The 20574-nt window shown below is 37.4% G+C and overlaps 1 protein-coding gene across 5 annotated transcripts in view; it reads right to left on the bottom strand.

The window, feature by feature from the left end:
• Nucleotides 1–20574, bottom strand: part of SEMA5A (semaphorin 5A) — a 348842-nt gene that overhangs the window by 149602 nt on the left and 178666 nt on the right. For all 5 annotated transcript variants that reach the window (XM_074899498.1, XM_074899502.1, XM_074899501.1 and 2 more), the window contains 3 exons: nucleotides 7941–8003; nucleotides 1619–1717; nucleotides 242–455 (listed from right to left, as the gene is read on the bottom strand). In XM_074899498.1, the coding sequence (XP_074755599.1) occupies nucleotides 242–455; nucleotides 1619–1717; nucleotides 7941–8003 (376 nt within the window). The remainder of the gene's footprint in view (nucleotides 1–241; nucleotides 456–1618; nucleotides 1718–7940; nucleotides 8004–20574) is intronic.

A 20574-nucleotide genomic window follows, 5' to 3' on the forward strand; every position in this document is an offset into this window, starting at 1 on the left:
AACCCTATGCCTACAAACATGACTTAAATATATAATTGCACATCTACAGAATGCAATTATATTAATTAAATGCCATAATACTTATACTAGTAAAATTAAAAAAAATATTAGGTAAAGTAAATTTAAAATTAGATAAACAATACTCTAAAAACATTCCAATTCTCTGAATGGAATTTCAATACCATGAAGATGGAGGACATGAATTAAAAAAAGATGAGTCTCATGGTCCATCAGCACTCACCATTCAGCCACTTGGAGTTGTACTGGGCAGTGCGGAGAGGAGGAAGGGCCCCCAGGCTGCGATAAATAGCAGGATCCCTTCCTGGAAAATCCATGGCTGTAGCAGCATATAACTCCCCACTGGAAGTGAGAAGAGCAGTGGAGTTGTGCTGAGGACTGTAAGGACAACGAGCCATGCCACTGATTTGATCATGTATCTCTGTCAAGTTACTTAACTGCAAAAGAGTGAGAAAAAGAGATTTAAATGACCTGAAAATTATCGTTTCAGCCAAGCTGCACCAACCTGAGCAAAATTCTATCACAAACACCAGTTATCTGCTTTGGTATTGTACAACAGCAATGAACTGACCTTTACATCAATCTGAAACTGTCTCATGTAGAAAATTTTACTGTAATGTCTGATTTCACTTCTGCCACTTTGGTTATGTAAAACGCAAGCTCATCACTAGCCACCATGTCTGAAATGCTTTATATTAGAAGTGACTCAAAAATTAATTTTCTCTACACAGATCGTTATTATGAAGAAGAAAACCAGATCTGATTGCCAGAATCAACTAAGGTATTCACCATAGCAAATGGTCAGACAATGAAAAAAAAAAATCTATTTGTTTTGGAGTGTTCTAGGAAAGAATGAGATTTAAAAAGGGAGCTTTCCAGTTCAGCAGAACTATCTCTCTGATTTAGTAGCGTTAATACTTTCAGACGTAAACCACAGTATGTTGTTAATATGTTACTTGAAAATAAAGGCACAATAAGTTTAAATGTAATAAATGTGCCAAGTTTTTTGGTGATAAAGCTATTCTTTGTATTTAAACGTCTCTCCCCTCCTGAAATAAATAGCCAAACAGTGACATTTTGATTTTTATTATAACTATTATTGATCCTTAATGGGTTCTCTTTCTTTGATACACATAAATTACAACTAGGGTTTTTTTCAGAAACAAAATAACATATTTTCTCAACTAAGATTTCTTCATTTTTGACAGTCAGAAATCACTAATACAGGTACTCTCATCCTCCCCAGAACTACACGTACACAGTATGCAGCTACTCGAATACATTTTGTAACTAAAACAGTTGATGCCAATCAATCTTGACAGACTGGCAGAAGTCTTAGAAATACCTAAGGTTAATGAAAACTGGCATGCGGGCAGGAACTTGTAGCTGTGCTCTCTCCCACAGCTGAGGAAAAGACTGCAAAAAGAGATCATTGGTTAACTCTCCTCTTTGGCCTGCCACTAACAAAATCAGCCTTTTACACATCAGCTCACCCATCAGTAGGCAAATAGCCTGGACTCAACCACAGCATGCTCTGCCTTTCAGTCTGCTGGCTCAGAACAGAGACTTGAGCTGATGGGATGAAACATTTAACTCATACCGTCCGATTGGTGCAGATAGGAGTGAACGCGTTGGTTCCACAGGTAAAGAGATGGTTGCCTCCAACAAGAAGCACTCGAATGTAGTTCTGGCATTCCTCCTGCCATGCAGAAAAGAAAGACTATATTCAGTGATACTTCAAAGGATAGGGGAGACTAATTACAACTTGCTTTCCACAGTTATGTGTCCACACATAAAAATTTAGGGGAACAAGGCTTGAGCATACCTGATTGTGTTAGCAGTCATGACACACATAGATTTCCTAACTACCACACATGCATCTATCAATCTTTGTGAGAAGTTCTTAATAGGATAACAATAAACCTCTTCAGTACTGAAGATTTCTTCTAAGCATATCTTTCAAAGGTTTAGCTAAACTCTGAAGTGATAGATGCTGATATAAATATTACACTGCTGTCTCAACAGATCAGATGCTCTTTCCCAAGAAACATCAGGCCAACAGAAGAAGATGGGAGGAAAACAGGAGAAAGAACAGATTCTCAGTAACACGAGTATGTTGAAACCAGTACAAATAAAATTATTGAGATGTTCAGACACAGATTTGTCCCTAGTAGTTTCATAATTTGCACAATATATTTTAACAGAAGCATCTATGTTTCTGTTAAATTGAAGTTTCTCAAGAAATTTCATTACCTCAATACATAGATGCTCATCCTTGAGGAATAATTTTACATGGTTTTTACCCCATTAGGATGTATGAAGACTTTATGATGTTAATTTTTCTAATTTCAGAAGCTAAAAACCAACAGCAATTTCTACTGTTTATTCAGACAGAAAGCCTTTTTCTGCAACACTAAAAAGCTCCCAGAACTCTATGTAGGAAAGATTTAAACACTCCTGCAAAAATCAATGTCCATATCTAATAAAATGAACAAAATCAACAATATGCTTGGAGAAAATAAAGTTTCCTTGAACCTTCCATTTGAATGCTCTCTAGCATTCATTCGCAAGATAGTCTCATGTAAAGCATTAAAAAACCATGTAAAAATACAGCTATGCAATTCTAACAGACATTAAGTTGATTCAGGTAAGAAAATCCATGTAATAGTATGGTGCAGAAATCCCATTCTGTGGTCTATGTTACATTAAATGTATTGCTTGTTTATCTTGAAAATAGACTCTCATCCTGGAAGACAAGAAATATAAACCTGAATAATTTGAAAAGGCACAAAACAGACTGCAAAGCAAGATGGGGAAAATGCTTTAAAGATCTCTGAGAAAACTCTCAGAATTTATTACCTATACCTTTCCTCATACAAAATGAAGTTAAAAAAACCCACACCCCCAGCTTCATAAAATCTCAGAAAACCCCACCTTTTTGAAAAAATACCACCCAAAACTACATTTGCATTAGTCTCTCATGAAAATGTAGCTTTTAAAATCTTGTCTTTGAGCCTTTAAAGGCCAAATATCTTAGAATTAAGATTTGATTCCCATTAGGTAAAAATACAACATCTTTATCTTGAACTTAACCAAAACTGTCATCTTAATATCCTTTCAACCAAACAGAAGCTAATATGCAACCATGTAACAGAATTGGGTAGTACAACAAGCCTTTAAAAAAGTAATTATTTCATTTCTAGGACATTTTCCTGTTGCAGGTTGTCTTAACTTCATCCCAGGAAAAAAAAAAAAAAAAAAAAGGCAACAATTCCTCCTTTTTTTGTGGAAAGGGTGCTCAGGGAGGTTCACAGAATATAATACAGTAATTTATTGTTTGGGCTGTTTCCATATTGCCCTTTGCAGCAAGCCATGGAATGTAAGTGTAGGAAAAATAAGTGGGTACTGACATTACAACCCATCCAACCTCTCCTCTTCATATTCCAGAGTTCCCCGAAACAGTGCCATTGCCAAATTACTTGCACACTGATCACCCACTCTTTCTGTCTAAAAATGTTAATTTTTTAAACTCTGACATTCCTGGGATTCACAAGATTCTTCTAATGTTCCCAGGTCCTGTGCCAGCTTCACAACAATCCTTACTGCAATAGAGCAAATAAGATACCTCATATCAAACACTTGTTGGGTGCACAGTACAACAAAATAAAAAATGAATTGGCTATTTTCTTCATATGATAAATACACAATAGCACGAAACAAATTAAAAAATAACAAATTTAACAATAACTACCCAAAAACATATTGAAAAAGGATGCCGTTACTTAGTCATTTTAATTGTTCAAACACTTTTCAAGCTCTGGAGTCAAGCTCAGCTGGTTCACTTTTTAGACGCGCAAAAAAGAGATGTGTGTCGGAGAAGTAGCATTGGTGAATGCAAAGGACTTCAAAACCAAAGGGGTTTTTTAGTTTGGAGGGTGATGGTAGGCTTGGTGGCCACCTTTTACATAGCCTTATTCTCTATTTCACCTTGACCTCTATGCCATATATTTTCCTATTCTTCTGTAAAAATATATTTGAAAGAAATAAATTAACTTAGCAATTGCTTTCTACTTTTGTATCAGCATACCTGAAACAAAATACAACTATTAGAAACAATTCAGCAGCCAAGCAGGCTAGGTTGCTACTTAAGTTTAAAACCAGTTCAAGGACAATCTGGCTCCATTTGGTTATCCTTTCGCAGCAATGCTTCTTGTACAGGCTAACATTTTAAACACACCTGTGTTTAATCTTTTAATACTTGTATTGAAAGTCCAGATGCTAATATACACAGACATTAGAATCTTAAATAAGCAAGGGATAAGAGACTTTATTTCAATTATATATATATATATATATATATATATATATATATATATATATAAAATGTCTCTTTGGTTTATTGTATTTTTACCATGTGTATTTATATTTTTCCTTTATAACAATCCCTACCACAAGTGCTAGTCTGAATGGCCAAGTTTATTCTCTTAGACATGTGTGGTGTTTTAGACTCCTAAATGCTAACGCATGCTGGCCACAAAGACATAATTTTGTCTGGCTTTCTCCTGGAGCCACTAGTTACTTTAAGCAAGAGCTTAAATTGGTGGATAAATGTCTCAAGTCTCAGTAACTAACATCAGACTTCAAAAGACAAGTGTGCGTTACACTGTCAAATGTGACAGATGTACCTACTACACCTTTTCCCCTTCAGCTCTTTTCCCTTGTTGGCTCCTAAAGCATAAACCTCAGGACAACATCTTCTATCAGCTAGAGGCAAAAATTCTATGCAGCTTCTTTCTCAAGAATAACAAACAAAAAAGGAGAGTCATGTTTAACTGACCATTATCTCAAAACTACTAGGCTTGCTTCAGGGTCCAAAGCTAGCTTCTGGTTTCAGGACATTCAATCAACAAACTGACTTGTAGTTTTGCTGCCCTGAACCCATTGCCCCCATGCTATTCTGTGGGCAGCAGAGCTTAAAAAAACCTAGGATATGAATGAATGAATAACTTACCGACTTCCATCCTTGTAATCCTCATCTCTCGTTTGCCACAGTCTGAGCTGGCCTTGTATATTCTGTGTCCCATCTTTCCTGTCCCTTCCTTACAGTCACACATGTATCTGCCCTGAGATCTGAAGTCGCCCTGAGAAATATAGACACGCAACCCCCAGCGACTCTCCAGTTTGGGCTGGACCTATTTATACAACACTAAGAAAGCAAGCAAGCAGTCTTTCTGATAACAGTAACTGGAATTGTGTCTCCCATGGGATTTCCTCTGAAGAGGGACAGTTCACTGTAGCACTGGACTGAATTCCTCATAGTCTGATAATTCTCAATGGAAAGCCTTCTTCAAAGGAAGTAGTTTGACTAGGAAGACGAGCACACCACAAATCCAGGTGCTTTTCTCATCTGCATGCATAAGTCTTCATTATACAGAGAGTATAGTGACATTGGTTTAGTCTTGGACATAAAGCACTAAAAGACAAACATCACTAGGCTATCCTTTCTCTGGCCTTAAATTTATCCTTTGATTTTAACATCGATCACACCAGTGAAAGTAAAAGAGGCATGAAAAGTTCAAAACGACAGTCGCCGTTCCAGCTGAGTAGGTCACCTCGGTCAATATCTCTGCATTCTCCAGCAATTCTCCTACATGAACCTTTCAGGCCCCAAAGTCTGCACACCAAAATAGCAGCCCTATGGTAACAATAAGAAAAGAACTTCCTCACAGGATTACCTTCACAAGTAATGAAATATGAGGACTGTACTTCTAGATTGTGTGGAACAAGGCCATGGATACAAATGAAACACTAAATGTTTATCCAACTAATAACAATACTAAGAAACAATCTCAGAGGTCATTATTAGAATAATGTATATATTTTACAGTGACAGCATAACTTCCAGTCACCAGCTTCTTCAAAAGGGTGTGATGAGCATGAATGAAAATCTCACATAGGACACAAAGGTCCATTCTTAAATGCATTTCACCAGGGTTGAGTATTTCTCTTTGCAAAATTATTTAATAGCATTATATGCTTCTGAACTGAATGTGGATCTTACACCACAAACCATATTGTAAACACAATATTCAAAAGTACACTATTATAGTCTCAAATTTACCATTACTTTCATCCATCATGTTAGATCATAGCCCCTGCATGTGACTTTCAAACAAGCTCAGTGTTATTCTCACAGTTTTAAACTTGGACAATCGCTGTAAAACAGACACGTAAATTTTTAGTTGCACATTGCATTCCTACAATGATAGTTTCTACTGTATATGCACCTTCATCAATGCAACCTGTCATATTGTCATTTGAACATGCTCTCTTACTTCAGAGTATTGTCATCTGAAAACTAAGGATGACGGCTTGAGGGATATATTACATGAAGAGGCATAAATCTTCCAGAGAGAAATTACAACTTACAAAACGAAACATTTGTTTAAAGTATGAGGTCCCAGACGTTCTTTCTTTTCTCTCCACAAACTGACAAGTGAGATTATAGATCAGAACATTTGCTAGATGCTATTTCTGCCATTAAAGCCTTCACACATAACTCGAGTCACCAGAGTTTGTCTACTCAAGTTAGAAATCTTTAAGTAAAATCTAACTCATTTCTTTTCTCTAGCTATTAATTCCTTCTATATACCTAGCAAATCCTGCACCTTAACAGTAAGTGAACAGTAACTCTTAAATATGTTTCCCACACTGGGATAGAAAGAAAGGGAAAGGAGAAGGACCAAGAAGGCAAAACAATTCTTAATGACTTCTCCCAGTACTGTAAACTATTCCTCCATAAAAGCTATCATCTTCCATGCATGAAGCTTTACACTGCACATTCACTACACTTGCTTTTTTTCCCAAGTAATTCTGTCTTTCTCTCTCCTCATGGTATAACATGGCCCTTCTTCTGAAGTGCGGCCATTCCTCCTGTTTAACCTCAAACAGAAAAGGATAGGCCAAGGGTACACTGAAACATTGTGTTCCAGCATTTAGTAAAAAAAGCTGGAAATTAACTGTTTAATGGGAGAAGTTAAAAAGTCAGTGATTAGATGACTACGCAGAAGAGACTCCTCCTAGATGGTAGAAGCATTTGGAGTATGTTTTTAAAGTTGGGATATTTTCTGAGTTTTGCACATCAGTAACATATGTTGACATGTTCTACCAAACATGGGCCCTGAAAGTAAGTATGTTCTTCTGGAGTTGTTGCTCTTGATGTGTTTTTCCTTTATGTTTTAACTCAGTTAACTTTAACCGTTAAACAGTACAACAATTAAAGATGTAGACTGCATGTATTTCTAACTACTTTTATAATATCATTAATTTGATGACTAACTTCAGTTTAGAACAGCCACGAAAGAACACAGCATTCATACATGTTCCATCTTAGTGCTACACTTACCTGTGTTGAATAAAAGACAATGTAGTTGGCCAGATAAGGAATTGGTTCTGAATACTAAAAATATATCATTCCATGTCTAAAAAGTTAGTGAATTTCATATTATTTTCTTCATAGCACCAGTAGATATGAAATATAAATGTTCTTAAAATTGCATCTAATACACAGAGAAATAAATTGAGGATTTTACAAAGTTATTACACAGTTATTCGGGATTTACAGCACTGAAAATGAAGTGAGAACACAGCCCATTACATATGACATGTTGTAGAGTCAAAACAGTAAATTGTTGAAAACAAAAGTTCTTGATCATTTCAGAAAAAAATTATGTGGCTGTACCTCTCACCTCACACTCCCTATATTTTTTTTTTATTCCTTTGCTTATACATGTGTCAGATTCCTTTCCTACAACTCTCTTAAGAAAGGAAGACAATAAAAATGCATAGAGATTTATACACTGAATTACTCCTGCTATTAACACATACATTTTATTAAAGCAGAACAGCTGTCTCATGCTTACCTTTGATTTGCCTTTGCTGTAACAGGCTCTTTTAGTAGCTTCATCACATTGCCATTCTACTGCCTGCAACCAACAGGAATTAGTTAGAAATGCGGGAAACACAGAAATATATACCTCAGAGCTATCTAATCCCATGCTTGAGAAATGTGCTTCAGGCATACTGATGATTAGCTGTGGGTGATTCTATCCATAATCACCTTACAAGCTTTTCTCCTTAGAAATGTAGTTTTGCTGCTGATGGTTCTTCAGTGTCTTAATCCAAAGTGAAGCTGGCCATCCCCATGAGTCACTGTACCTACCGCTATAGAAGAAATAACCACAATCACATTTGATGTTATTTAGTCACTTTTGTATGAATCTTATCAAGGCAAGCAGTTAGGAACACAGAGAAAGGCTGACCCTCTCTCCCCAGCAAAGTTAGGCTGCATCACCACAACATCTGAGGTGACTTTGTGTCATAGGAAAATGTGCCCTGCTGCTGTTTTTGCAGTATTTATCTCGAGCATCAAATGGAGATTTTCGTTTCTCGAGGTATGACTGCAGCACTGATCAGAGGCACTAAAGCATCCATTCAGAGAAAGGAGCAGTGGGCAGACACATACAAGAGAATACTGAAATGGAGCACTCAAAAGAAGCAATTTATCCTCATTTTTGAGCAGTCTCTCTGCTTCAACAGATTTATGCCAGGACCGTAGGACCTAGTCTGCATTACTACAGTTTCACTGCATGAGTTAGCTCCAATTATTTCTGTATTTAACATTCAACAGCTATGATTTACGAACTCTATTGTTCAGTGAAGCAGGTTGTGTGCTTGGTGTTTATATGCCAATACATGTACATATTTGAATGCCTGTATATGCTGTGTAGTCAGAGTGCATTTTAAACCACTCTCCATTCTTTCACCTCAACAGTGCACATCCATTTGCTCTTTAGATAAAAATACCACAAAGCACTATATGTTTTATCAGCAAGAACTGAGATTTCTAAATTAACCACTGCCGCTTAATTATTGAAACCACAGCTTTTTCATTTTTATTTACCAGGAAATAATGAAAGACCATTCATTCAGATTTAATGTAGGTAATTTTTGTACCTGTCTTTTAATGGAGACTATATTAATAGCAAGTGAACTCTATAATTAATATAAATAATAGCGTGAAAGCCTATTTAAACTAAAGGGGAAAATGCTTTCAGAGTATACTATGAAATACTCTTTGATGAGTGTTTCAACAAGCCCAAGAATAAGCTTTTTCATTTCAGAGGAAAAAAGAATACTTATAAAAACTAATGCCATTACTCTCTTTCTCCACCCCAAACCTTCTCATTTACAGTGTTTGCTCTTGCAGATGAACAACTACAGCATATTGGGGAATATATTGAAAGCTTTTGGAAGCATCCACTTGTGAATGACCCCAGCATTAAAAAACCCTATCTAGCAGCACGAAAGAAATCCCATACTGAGTTAGACAGAAAAGCAGCAATGACTTAACTCTTTTGACTCTTCAATGCAAAAGCAATTCATGTCCATAACAGAGACCACAGTACAAAAGACTGCTCTTGGATGACCAGCCTAAGTTCCTAATCAACCCTTTAGGACACCATGAACCTATATTTTATATGGCACTAGATACAAGTATTTGGTTATCTCTAAATGACACAAAAATTTTCAAATGTCTGAAAAAACACAAGGGTTACCAGTAGGGGGTCAGAGTAGAAAGATTTATTGGAATATGGGTGCTTAAAAGGAAGGTTTGAAGGAAAGTTCTTGCCAAAATTGAACTGAGAAGAATATGCCAAGCATGAACAGCAGGAAGTAAGAAGAAAGACTGGAGTAAAGATAAAGTTTCTCAGTAAATCAATTTTCAGTGACAAAATGTCCAGCTTTCAATTGGCTCTAAATCCACGGTAAAAGATGAATTTGAAGGAGAAGGAAGTGAAATGCAAAAATTCCACAAATCAAGGAAATTAAGTACATTTCTCAGGCACTGAAAGTTTTGGAAAAGAAAATCAACAGACTTTGGAGATGGGAAACTCAGAAGCCAAAAGTGAAATCTGAGAAAAGCATACAATGAATCTCCGCAAGCAGGTCATGGTTGGAGAATCTAGAATCTCCAAGCACATAATAATGCAAGTAAAATTTAGAACAAGTCAGGCAGAAGTTTTATTAACTCTTGTCACAGTGAGAGAACATTGGGACAGCATCTCTCCCTCTCCTCCCCTGTTCTCTGCCAAGTGATCACTGAGACCCAGCCTAAATACTGCTTCAGAAAAAAAGAAAGAGGTGAAGAAAATCAATCATTTCAGTGTTAGCACATCCAGGTATCCATCCCTGAAGAGATGGGCTCCATAAGGAGCTTGCTAACTGCCACACTTTTAAGAAGGAATCAAACAGTAAATAACGTGACAATATAGAGATATGGTTCTTGGTGAAGCCTGTAGGAGTGGCACATCCAGTATTACCTCAGCTTAGAATTGGTGAGTTGGAAACAAGCACAGACTGCTAGCTTGTAGTCGAATATTCTTTGAGTTAGGGAAAATGTCTTAGCTAGTCCTTTCAAATATTAAATATTAATAATTTGATGACCACATCACAAAACCACTAATACTATTATTAGTATAACTGAAAATAAACATTGTCTTTCTTTGACAACTACAAAATTTATAGATTTAAAGATATTAAATATTAAAACCTTATGTAAAATTTCTGGATACCATAGTTAACAGTACATACAAGAACCCAAGCAGAATAAACACCTGTAACTATATATAAATACATATGCTTGCAAGCTAACCAAATGGCAAACTCTGGGAAAACCCTGTTCATGACGATGTGTCATAGGAGTAATATTGTCTAGACAAGAAATAAGTGCAGACACACTGGTGACAAAGCTAAGTGCCATCCTACAGTCCTGTAGCCCTGGGTTCCACTGCTGGAGGAGACAATAATAGAGCAGGCTGCAAAAAGTATATTACAAAGTCATCTGAAGAGACCTGAGTAGTTCAAACAGTTGTACTTTGGTCCCTAGGGCTGCTGCATAGTTCAGTAATGCATACACATGTCCTATTGCTGATTAAATTAAAAAAGCAGGTATAGAAATTTCTATATGTAGCTATTTTTTTTTTCTTTTAATCTTCAGGAAATTTAGGGGAGTTTCCCCCAAAATGGAAATTCAGATACGCAACACAGCCTACTGGTAATGTTAAGGAGGAAACAGGAGGAAAACTCAAGTTAAATGTCATTTTGGTGTTGAAGAAAGAGGAGAAAAATATGTCCTGAATCTTCACTCAAAAAAAACGTCCCAACAGAATAATAACAATATGGGTTTTGTCAGTAGAAGATTAAGACTTTTAAAGTTTTAATTCTGAAAGACCAGACACATGGATAATTTTTTCAGAAAGCAAGCTCAAAACCAGGTATACTTAAAGATGTTACTGTTATCCACTGCTTCCATTAAATTGACATGTTCTCCTGCTTGATACTGTTTGCTAACATTTCCATTAAGTTCAGATGAGCAGTGCAAATATGATATGCATACCATGTTGGATATCTGATTCACTATGAAGGCCTACACAGGTAAATTTTATCCTGTTAGGATCTTTTCTTTTCTACATTTCTTTGTAAGAAGCTCCAATTTTCACATGGCAAAATACAACCTTCAGCATTCTGTGTACTGCTTTTAATTAATATTATAATTCTACTTAAGCTGGCAACAAAACTCATTGAACCAAACTCAAGTTTGTTCACCCTGGGGAAAGAGGAAACAGGGATCTTGAACATTAGTGCTAAAGAAAATAAGGTAAGGATGGGCAGGACAACATCTACTGTTACACATCTTCAAAAAGAACGTAGCTGCATAGGGTAAGGAGTAGGGTTTAAGGTAGCACATCAATCTATTTCTGATAGCAGGCTGACACTATTTACAGTGGCATGCCTTTTACAAATCCTGCTATCAGTATGGTCTTTCAAGCACCTCTATAAATTTAATGCCTTGACTAAACCTCTTTCTAATTTCCCAATCTTCAGCATAACTATATTCTAGTAGATGTAAATAAATCTTAATTATGTAACCGTCACCAGTAAGTGCAAAATGTTTGCAGAGATTTTTAGCCCTGTGGAAGTCACTGTGGCCAACTCTAAAGACTGAACTTGACAGGTACAACTTGAACTTGACCTACCATAGTTTGATGAGGAAGTCACAGTTGACTTCTGAACATGTACTGTTTTCTTCAGCTAGAAAAAACCCCCACAAACTTCCATAGAGTTTTGACATAAAATCAGACTGAACAGAAACCTGACTTTGGTGCACACTTAACTCTAAGTCTGAACTCAAGTTTCAGATTGCTGGCAGGCATCTCTTTTAAAAGCTCAATTGTAAATAACTATATCAGTGTTTTAAACATTACATCACTGATGTTTGTAAAGTGCTTCAAAAACTTCAGATTAGATCCCTCCCAGCATTTTCAAGGGGTAGTGGGAGGAGAGAAATTCCAGCTAGAGAAGAAACAAATTCCAACTCAAGCTATACAATGAAACTATTATCTTCAAAATGAAGAAAAATATAGATCCAACACCCTTCTATGTTAACTTAAAAATTACAGAATTAACATTAATCTTGTTCTTTGGAACAACAAATATATTTCAGTAACTTCTCTGTTCGAATGAATAATAAGAGTCTTTCCTAAAAGTTAAACTACTATATCTTCTTCAACAGGCAAAATAAATACATGCAGAGAAATTAGCTCCAATGGAAACCGAAAGAAAATCTCCAATCTAAACTGATTTATCCAAATACCTTAGAAGAACACTAAAACAGAATCGTGGTAAATGTAGAAGCAGTGAATAACGTTCACGTGTCCCTCCCATTTAAGAAACAACTATCAAGATGTTCTCTTCACGGCCAACATGCAGCAACAAAATAAGTCCCCAGGCAAGACTTAAGGAGGTCCCTTCCAACTTAAATTATACTATCATTTTCCTGAAAAATTACAAAATACTAAAGGGGAAAAAAATCAAAACCCTAAGTAATTAACTTTAATATAGCCCCTTTCTACAATTACAACTTTAATCAGTAAATGAGGGCAGGAAATTTGAACACAGTTGAGAATGGACTGGTCAATTAGAATGTGTTAGGTGAGGTATGTATTAGTTGTACTAACAGGTTAACAAAAAACTTGTGGCTTTCACCCAAAGTGGAAGCTGCACACATAAGTGAGTACAATCAGATCTCCTGGAAAAACTATGTTCCTATAGCTACACAGACACTCGTAACATATATATGTAGACAGGTACACATTCATATGTATTTTTATATATGAACTTCTTTGAAGTGTGGAAACAGAATGTACTATTACAGTCATAGAGAAAAAAGTTAATTAGTCAAGAACCAAAAAATGAACAGAACAGTATTCCAGACAGATGGTCCAGCACTTCTTAGGCAGATGGCTTTGCTAATTAGATACTGGCAAAAATAACATTAAAGAAGATAGTTTAATTACACAATGCCAAAAATTAACAACTACATGTTATTTCCTTTTTTCTGTTTCATTATCTGCTTGCTTTCATCTCTTACATCATGTATTTAAGCAATACTCTCAGGAGTTGGGGTATAATGGCAATAACCATAATAATATATGTCAACAAACATGAGTAATATCACCTTATTGTTCACATCAGTCCAGCAATGGAATGGCTTCAAAATATTGTGACTTGTTTGGCGAGGATGTCTTGCAGCCTGCCTAATTAACTCCCAATGAACATGTACGCTGGAGTCCAAAAGCTGAGTTTAAAGAGGCCGTAAAAAAAGTGTCAGGATCGTAAATGCAAAGAATGTAGCCACAGAGAAGTATACCAGCAAGACATTAGCAGCAAATTAGCAGCCACAGAGTTAGTGGTGGTTTTGATGGTTACCAGAAATTTTAAGGCATGCTTTGGTATAATGACATCCTTGCTTCCAGCAAATATGTAAAGCCACTTAAGAAAGATTTATACCTCTCTGTACTTCAGAGGAACCATTTTCCTTGCTTTCCACAGAATCATGATCGCTCCTCCTTGCAGCCATTATTGTTGGAGCTGCCTATCTTACCAATAGGCTCCTGACACACAGTCAGCTTCAGAGAGTGATCACCCTCTGTGGGAAAAACTAGAGGAAAATAGTAAAAAGGGACTTCCTTTCAACACGGCTTTCCCTTTTGGCTCACCAAAAAGGAAAAGCTGGTTTCTGGGGACTAAAGCCATCCTGGTTAGGCTTTCATATGAAGTGATAGGCCTGCAGCTCATACAATAAGTCCAGCACCGTATGGACAACTTTACTAATTGGTTACAGACACTACAGTATCTTGCCACCAATTACTGCATGTAACAGCCAGTTCTCCTGGGAATAACATTATGTGTGTTTTCATTTGTTCAGAACCAGTTTTTACTGTTCATCCACAGTTAGAAAATACAGTTTCTTATAAAATAAGCAGTGTGAAATATACAAAAATAAACATCAAATCATCCTCAAATTTTTCAGGGTTTGGATTTCAGTAAGAACTGATAGATATATAATTTTATACCTAAACCAGGTAATGAAGCTTTATATGACTTCAAGGAGCTGATGTCAACTTAATTTTATTATTTCAAATATATTGACCTGAAGTATATTAAAATAGTGAGAAGTACATACCCTGCCAATTCATGGAGTAGCCGAAGTTTTAATTAGCTTAATTTATTGACTGTGCAAATAAACAGTCATTGAAAATTGTCAGAAGTAATACAATAACGTTGAAATAAAAAGGTAAGCATGTTAGAGAAGAATTTAGAGCTACTAAGACTTTCACAAATGTTTAGTATTGGGCTACTCCACTAGTGACACAAGATTCTGCCCAAGACTGAACTTTCAGAAATGCTACCTACCCATCCACCTGTGTGGTCCCCTCTTTGTCTTCTGCAAAGATTTCTAAATGTTACAAACCATCCACTTGGTTTATATTTAACAGAGTCAGGTTTACAGTGGAAAATAAAGTTCCAAATCTGGAAGTTAACAACTCAAAACTTGAGTATGTTTGGAAGTAGGGGTTTTAGACCTGCTCCTAGAGTGTTTTTCAAAAAACCCAAAACTGTTGCACTGTGACTTTCAAAGTTTTTGAAGTTCCAATCTGGAGTTTTGAGGCTTTTACGGTTTTTATGGATATTTAAAAATTGAATGCAGGATTGTGCTGAAGGGGTAAAACAACAAAATGTTCTTGCATTACCAAACTTGGCAGCCATTCAGCAGGTAGGAATGAGATTTCATAACGTATTTTTAATGCACATTCTGAAATTATATTACATATAGTAAATTTAATGTATTGAATAAATTATATGTGAATCCTTTAAGATTTAACATCTGTGTTAGCACACTGAGTTTTAAAGCGTTTCCTGCTTTTTGGCAACTGAGATTGATTTTAGTAGGCTCCAAGACCTTTTGAAAGCAACATTTAATTTTATTTTTTTAGATATAGTGTTTTTAACTTTTAGGTGCTGATGAGAAATGTCAGGATTCTCTTTATTTCAAGAAAGAGAAAGGTATTTCAATGTAATTTCATACTCCTTAACGCCCTAGGTAAATAACAGAGTAAGTTGAAAAAAAGAGTCCCCTTGCACCAGTTTGTCACAAAACATTGGTTTGCATAGGCAAGCAGAAGTTTCTTTTCCTGTATAGCTGCTCATTGCTGCTAAGAAACATGGAAATGGGAAGAAGGAAGTGGCATCAGAATGTGGGCCGTCTTGAACAGCAAGTTAGCATGGAGCAAGACAGCCATGCTGGCATGGGATGCGAGATTAAAGAAGTAGCCCAGAAATCATCCCTCCTTACCTTTCAGCCACAAATTCCTTGGGAGGCTGCCTTGAAGGATATGAGAGTCCAGGAAGGCTGGACATACTTCAAGAGAGAAGTCTTAAAGGCACAGGAGCAAGTTGTTCCCATGTGCCAAAAAACAAGCAGGCAGTGAAGGAGACCAGCCTTCACCAGGACCTTTGGCTGGATCTCAAGAACAAAAGGAAAATCTATGAGCTTTGGAAGAGGGGACAGGTCTCTTGTGAAGACTATAAAGATGTAGTGAAGCTGTGTAGGGAGAACATTAGGAGAGACAAAGCACAGCTAGAGCTCAACCTGGCTACAGCTGTTAATAAAAAAATGTTTCTATAAATTCATTAACAACAAAAGGAGGATTAGGGAAAATCTCTCTCCTTTATTTGATGCAGAGGGAAACATAGCAACAAAGGATGAGGAAAAGGCTGAGATGCTCAATGCCTGCTTTGCCTCAGTCTTTAGCAGTGGAACTGGCTGTTCCCTGGACACCCAGGCTCATGAGCTGGGAGATGGGGAGGGGAAGCAGAATGAGGTCAGCACAATTAAAGAGGAAGTGGTCAAAGACCCACTACACCACTTGGATGCACACAAAGTCTGTGGGACCAGATGGGTTACACCCAAGGGTGCTGAAAGAGTTGGCAGATGTGCTCGCCAAGCTGCTGTTCATGATTTACCTGAAGTCATGGCTAACTGGGGAGGTCCCATTCGACTGGAGGGTGGTAAATGTGACACCCATGTATAAGAGAGGCAGAAAGGATGATCCAGACCGGTCAGTCTGATCTCAATGACAGGGAAGGTCATGGAGCAGGTCAGCTCGAGTGCCATTAAAAGTCATATAATGGACAACCAGGGGGTCAGGCCTAGTCAGCACGGGTTTATGAAAGGCAGGTCCTGCCTGAAAAAACTGATCTCCTCCTATGAGAAAATGACCCAACTATTGTACAAGGGAAAAGCTGTGGATATTGTCTACTGGATTTGTGAAGAACATTCAACACAGTTCCCCATAGGATTCTCATAAAAAACTGGCTGCTCATGGCCCAGATGAGTGAACGGTCTGCTGGGTCAAGCACTGGCTGGCTGGATGGTCCCAGAGAGTGGTGGTCAGTGAAGATAAATCCAGCTGGTGGTGGTCACAAGTGGTGTTCCTCAGGGCTCGGTGTTGGGTCCATTTCTGTTCAACATCTTTATTGATGATCTTGATAAGGACATAGAGTGCATCATCAGTAAATTCACAGATGACACCAAGTTAAGCAGGAGAGTCGATCTGCATGAGGACAGGGAGGCTCTACAGAGAGGCTTGGATAGATTGGATCAGTGGCCAACATTAATGGGATGAGCTTCAACAAGACCAAGTGCCAGGTCCTGCACTTGGGCCACAACAACCCCCAGCATCACTACAGGCTTGGGGAGGTGTGGCTGGAGAGCTGTCTGGAAGAGAAGGATCTGGGGGTTCTAACTGACAAGCAGCTGAACATGAGCCAGCAGTGTGCCCAGGTGGCCAAGAAAGCCAACGGCATCCTGGCTTGTATTAGAAACAGTGTGACCAGCAGAAGTAGGGAGGTGACAGTCCCCCTGTACTCTGCACTGGTGAGGCCACACCTGGAGTATTGTGTCCAGTTTTGGGAACCTCAATAAGAGAGATATCGAGGTGCTGGAGCAAGTGCAGAGGAGGGAAACAAAGCTGGTGAAGGGTCTGGAGAACAAATCCTATGAGGAGCGACTGAAGGAGCTGGGACTGTTCAGTTTGAGGAAGAGAAGGCTGAAGGGAGACCTCATCACCCTCTACAGCTACCTGAAAGGACATTGTAGAGTGGTTGGTGCTGGTCTCTTCTCACAGGTGATTAGTGACAGAACAAGAGGGAATGGCTTAAACTGCAACAGGGGAGGTTCAGACTAGACATTAGGGAAAAATTTTTCATAGTAGGAGTGGTCAGAAGGGGAATAGGCTGCCCAGGGAGGTGGTGGAGTCACCATCCCTGGGTGTGTTTAAGGTTCATGTAGATGAGATGTTGGGGGATATGGTGTAGGGGAGAACTTTGTGGAGCAGGGTTGATGGTTGGACTCGATGACCCCAAGGGTCTTTTCCAACCTGAATGATTCTGTGATATAAATTTCCATTATAAATGTGACCAAATCAAGGTAAAACAATTTTAGACAGATGATAACAGAGAAAGTAGAATGCTAACAGCAGAAGAAATGTAAGAACCACCAATTTATGCAGCTTGTTCAGTGAAAAGCCAGTGAAGAAACAAATGGTTCAACAACAGAGACACAAACATGAGATTTTCTACATCCTTCCAGTTAAACTAATTGACCAGAAAGGTGATTTTGGAAAATCAAGATTAAGTTTTCTTCTTTCCATTTAAGGATAATACATGGATAGCTAAGACATTTAGAAAGTGGATGGGGCAAAATGGAACACAATAAGAAAAATACCACTAAATTTCCAGAGTTGGCAACAGGGTTGATGGCAGCACAACTAACAGTTCACTTGGGGAAAGAAGAAAAAGTAATTCCTATTTTGGTTATGTTTCCTTTAAAATAATTGCATTTAATTTCACAAACACTGAGATGATCTGAGACACAAAATAGCAAGAATATGGAGAAGAATAAAACATAAAGAGGCACATAAATAGGTGTCATCTACACATAGATAATATTGTGAGCTGTGGGGACAGGCAAAAAAACCCCAAAACAAAACAGCAGACTGAGAAAAATTCTCATCAAACACAAAGAGCAAAAGATGGAAAGCTTGAACCTATAGCTACCAGGAAAATCACTGGAGTGTATCTTCACTGTTAAATTATACAGAGATCAGTGGTGAGAAAGACAAACAGAAGCATCAGGACTAAGGAGAGTATGTGCTCTGAATACAAAAATGTCTTCAAGAGAACATCATGTACTCCGGTTGCAACGGAAGGAGCAGAGGGAACAAGGAGGCACATAATGCACCTTTAAATCACAATTTTGTTGTGAAGATTTGAGATAACAATGAGGCTATGAAAAAGCTGAATGTTAGTCCATTTTTCTCTTTTTTTGACGAACGAATGGTCTATAGTAATGTCAATGACCCATGGAACTTTTTGCCTCCTGGTAATGTGTTAAATATCATTCACGTTATTAATTAGTGGTCAGTGACATCTGGCAATCTACTATTAGACATGTGAAATGAGTGGATCATTTCTATCCAATTTCTAAAAGACAAACATTCAGATCCAAATGAGTCATAATTGGCCTTTTTTGAAGAGACAATCTGCTTAGAGGGAAAACATACCCCTGATACATATAAAGATGTTTACCTCATTCCACATTGACAAGGGATCTCAGAAGAGCAAATAGTCACCGAAACAATCATCATCATCATCATCATATCTTAACAATTAGTCTTCAACCTTTTCCTTCGTATTTCCCTCCCTGCTGACCTCATATTTCAGCAGACATAGGACGTTTTAGGAAGCTCTACTTAATCTTTAGACTCAGAGCCCTTAACTGTTGAGAAAGTATCTCCTAAAGTGCAGTAACATGCAGAAATTTTAGTAACAATATCACACAGGGAGCCCAATCGAAGAAATTTATTTCTAAACCAGCTGTGTGATGTTCTCCTCCTCCTCCTTCTGTAGCCTCTTTTCCATTATTCTTGGTTTAGAAACCCTTTGATTGCTACATTGGAAGAACAATACTGTACTTCAGTATTTTTCTCCCAGAGGCTGAAAGCTCAGTGGAGGTAGCTATAAAAACATGATAAATACAGCTCATTCAATAGGATGCCCAGTCCAACTGTTAATAAGGCACTTCTATGCAGCCATGGGGATCTTATTTCTTTTTGCAGATATCATCAGCTTTCCCCCATCAAATTATACCTTATTAACGATTTGTCCCCTGATGGGTATGTTATAGCTCTTAGCTTTTTAACAGTGGTTTATATTGGCTACTAGTTTAGCATTATAGATAGAAAGCAACAAAAACTTTTTTTTACTAGGAATTATTTCTTAAAAATTCTCCTGTGCTTTTTTCTGCTGAAGAGAGTCCTTTGAAGTCAGTATTCCAAATCCCAGAGCTTTTACTATAGCAAAACACTCCAAAATCAAAGGGAGATTTATCTAAGAAAAACAGAAGAAAGGCTAGAAACTGTACACATTCTCAATATCCACTACAGAAATGGGACAGTTTCTGCAGAGCAGCTTATAACAGGAAACCCCCTTAGCATATGCCTGAAGTACTGAAGAACTTGAGAATTAGACCAAAGTCCATTCATTTACAGGTCTTAGCTTCCTTCAAATTCCAAAACAGGTTTGAAACTCACATCAGGATATTCTGAGTGTACCTGTACAAAGCTGCAAAGTTAGAAAGCTTCAAAAACTCAACAGTAATTTTCTATTTTAATTGTAATAGATATAAGAATAAGAATTCTCAGTATTCTTGAGGGGAAAAAATAAAGGATAATATTTATCTTGGTTTAAAAAATAAAGAATAACTTCATAGGAAAAACACTGGATTTGTACCTGTCTTAAGTGCCGGGAGGAATATGTTTTATTTTAAAACAATTAAATGGCATAAATTTGCTTAGCATTTCTCCACAATACTCTGTGTGATGCACACTTAAGAAGATCTAGGTATTAACAGCAGTCAAATCAAAATTCTCAGAGTTCCAGAAATAAGAGTAGCCGTGCTTTTGAAAGATATTGTGAGATTTTAATAGTGACATTCTGAATCTGTCAGTCTCCTTGCAGTAGAGTTTTTTCCAATGGAAAATGCCTACTGAAATTTTTTAATGCCTCCTGAAAATACCCAGTTCTTTTACC

The sequence above is a fragment of the Athene noctua genome, chromosome 2, assembly GCF_965140245.1.
Source record: "Athene noctua chromosome 2, bAthNoc1.hap1.1, whole genome shotgun sequence".
In the NCBI taxonomy this organism is placed as follows: Eukaryota; Metazoa; Chordata; class Aves; order Strigiformes; family Strigidae; genus Athene; species Athene noctua.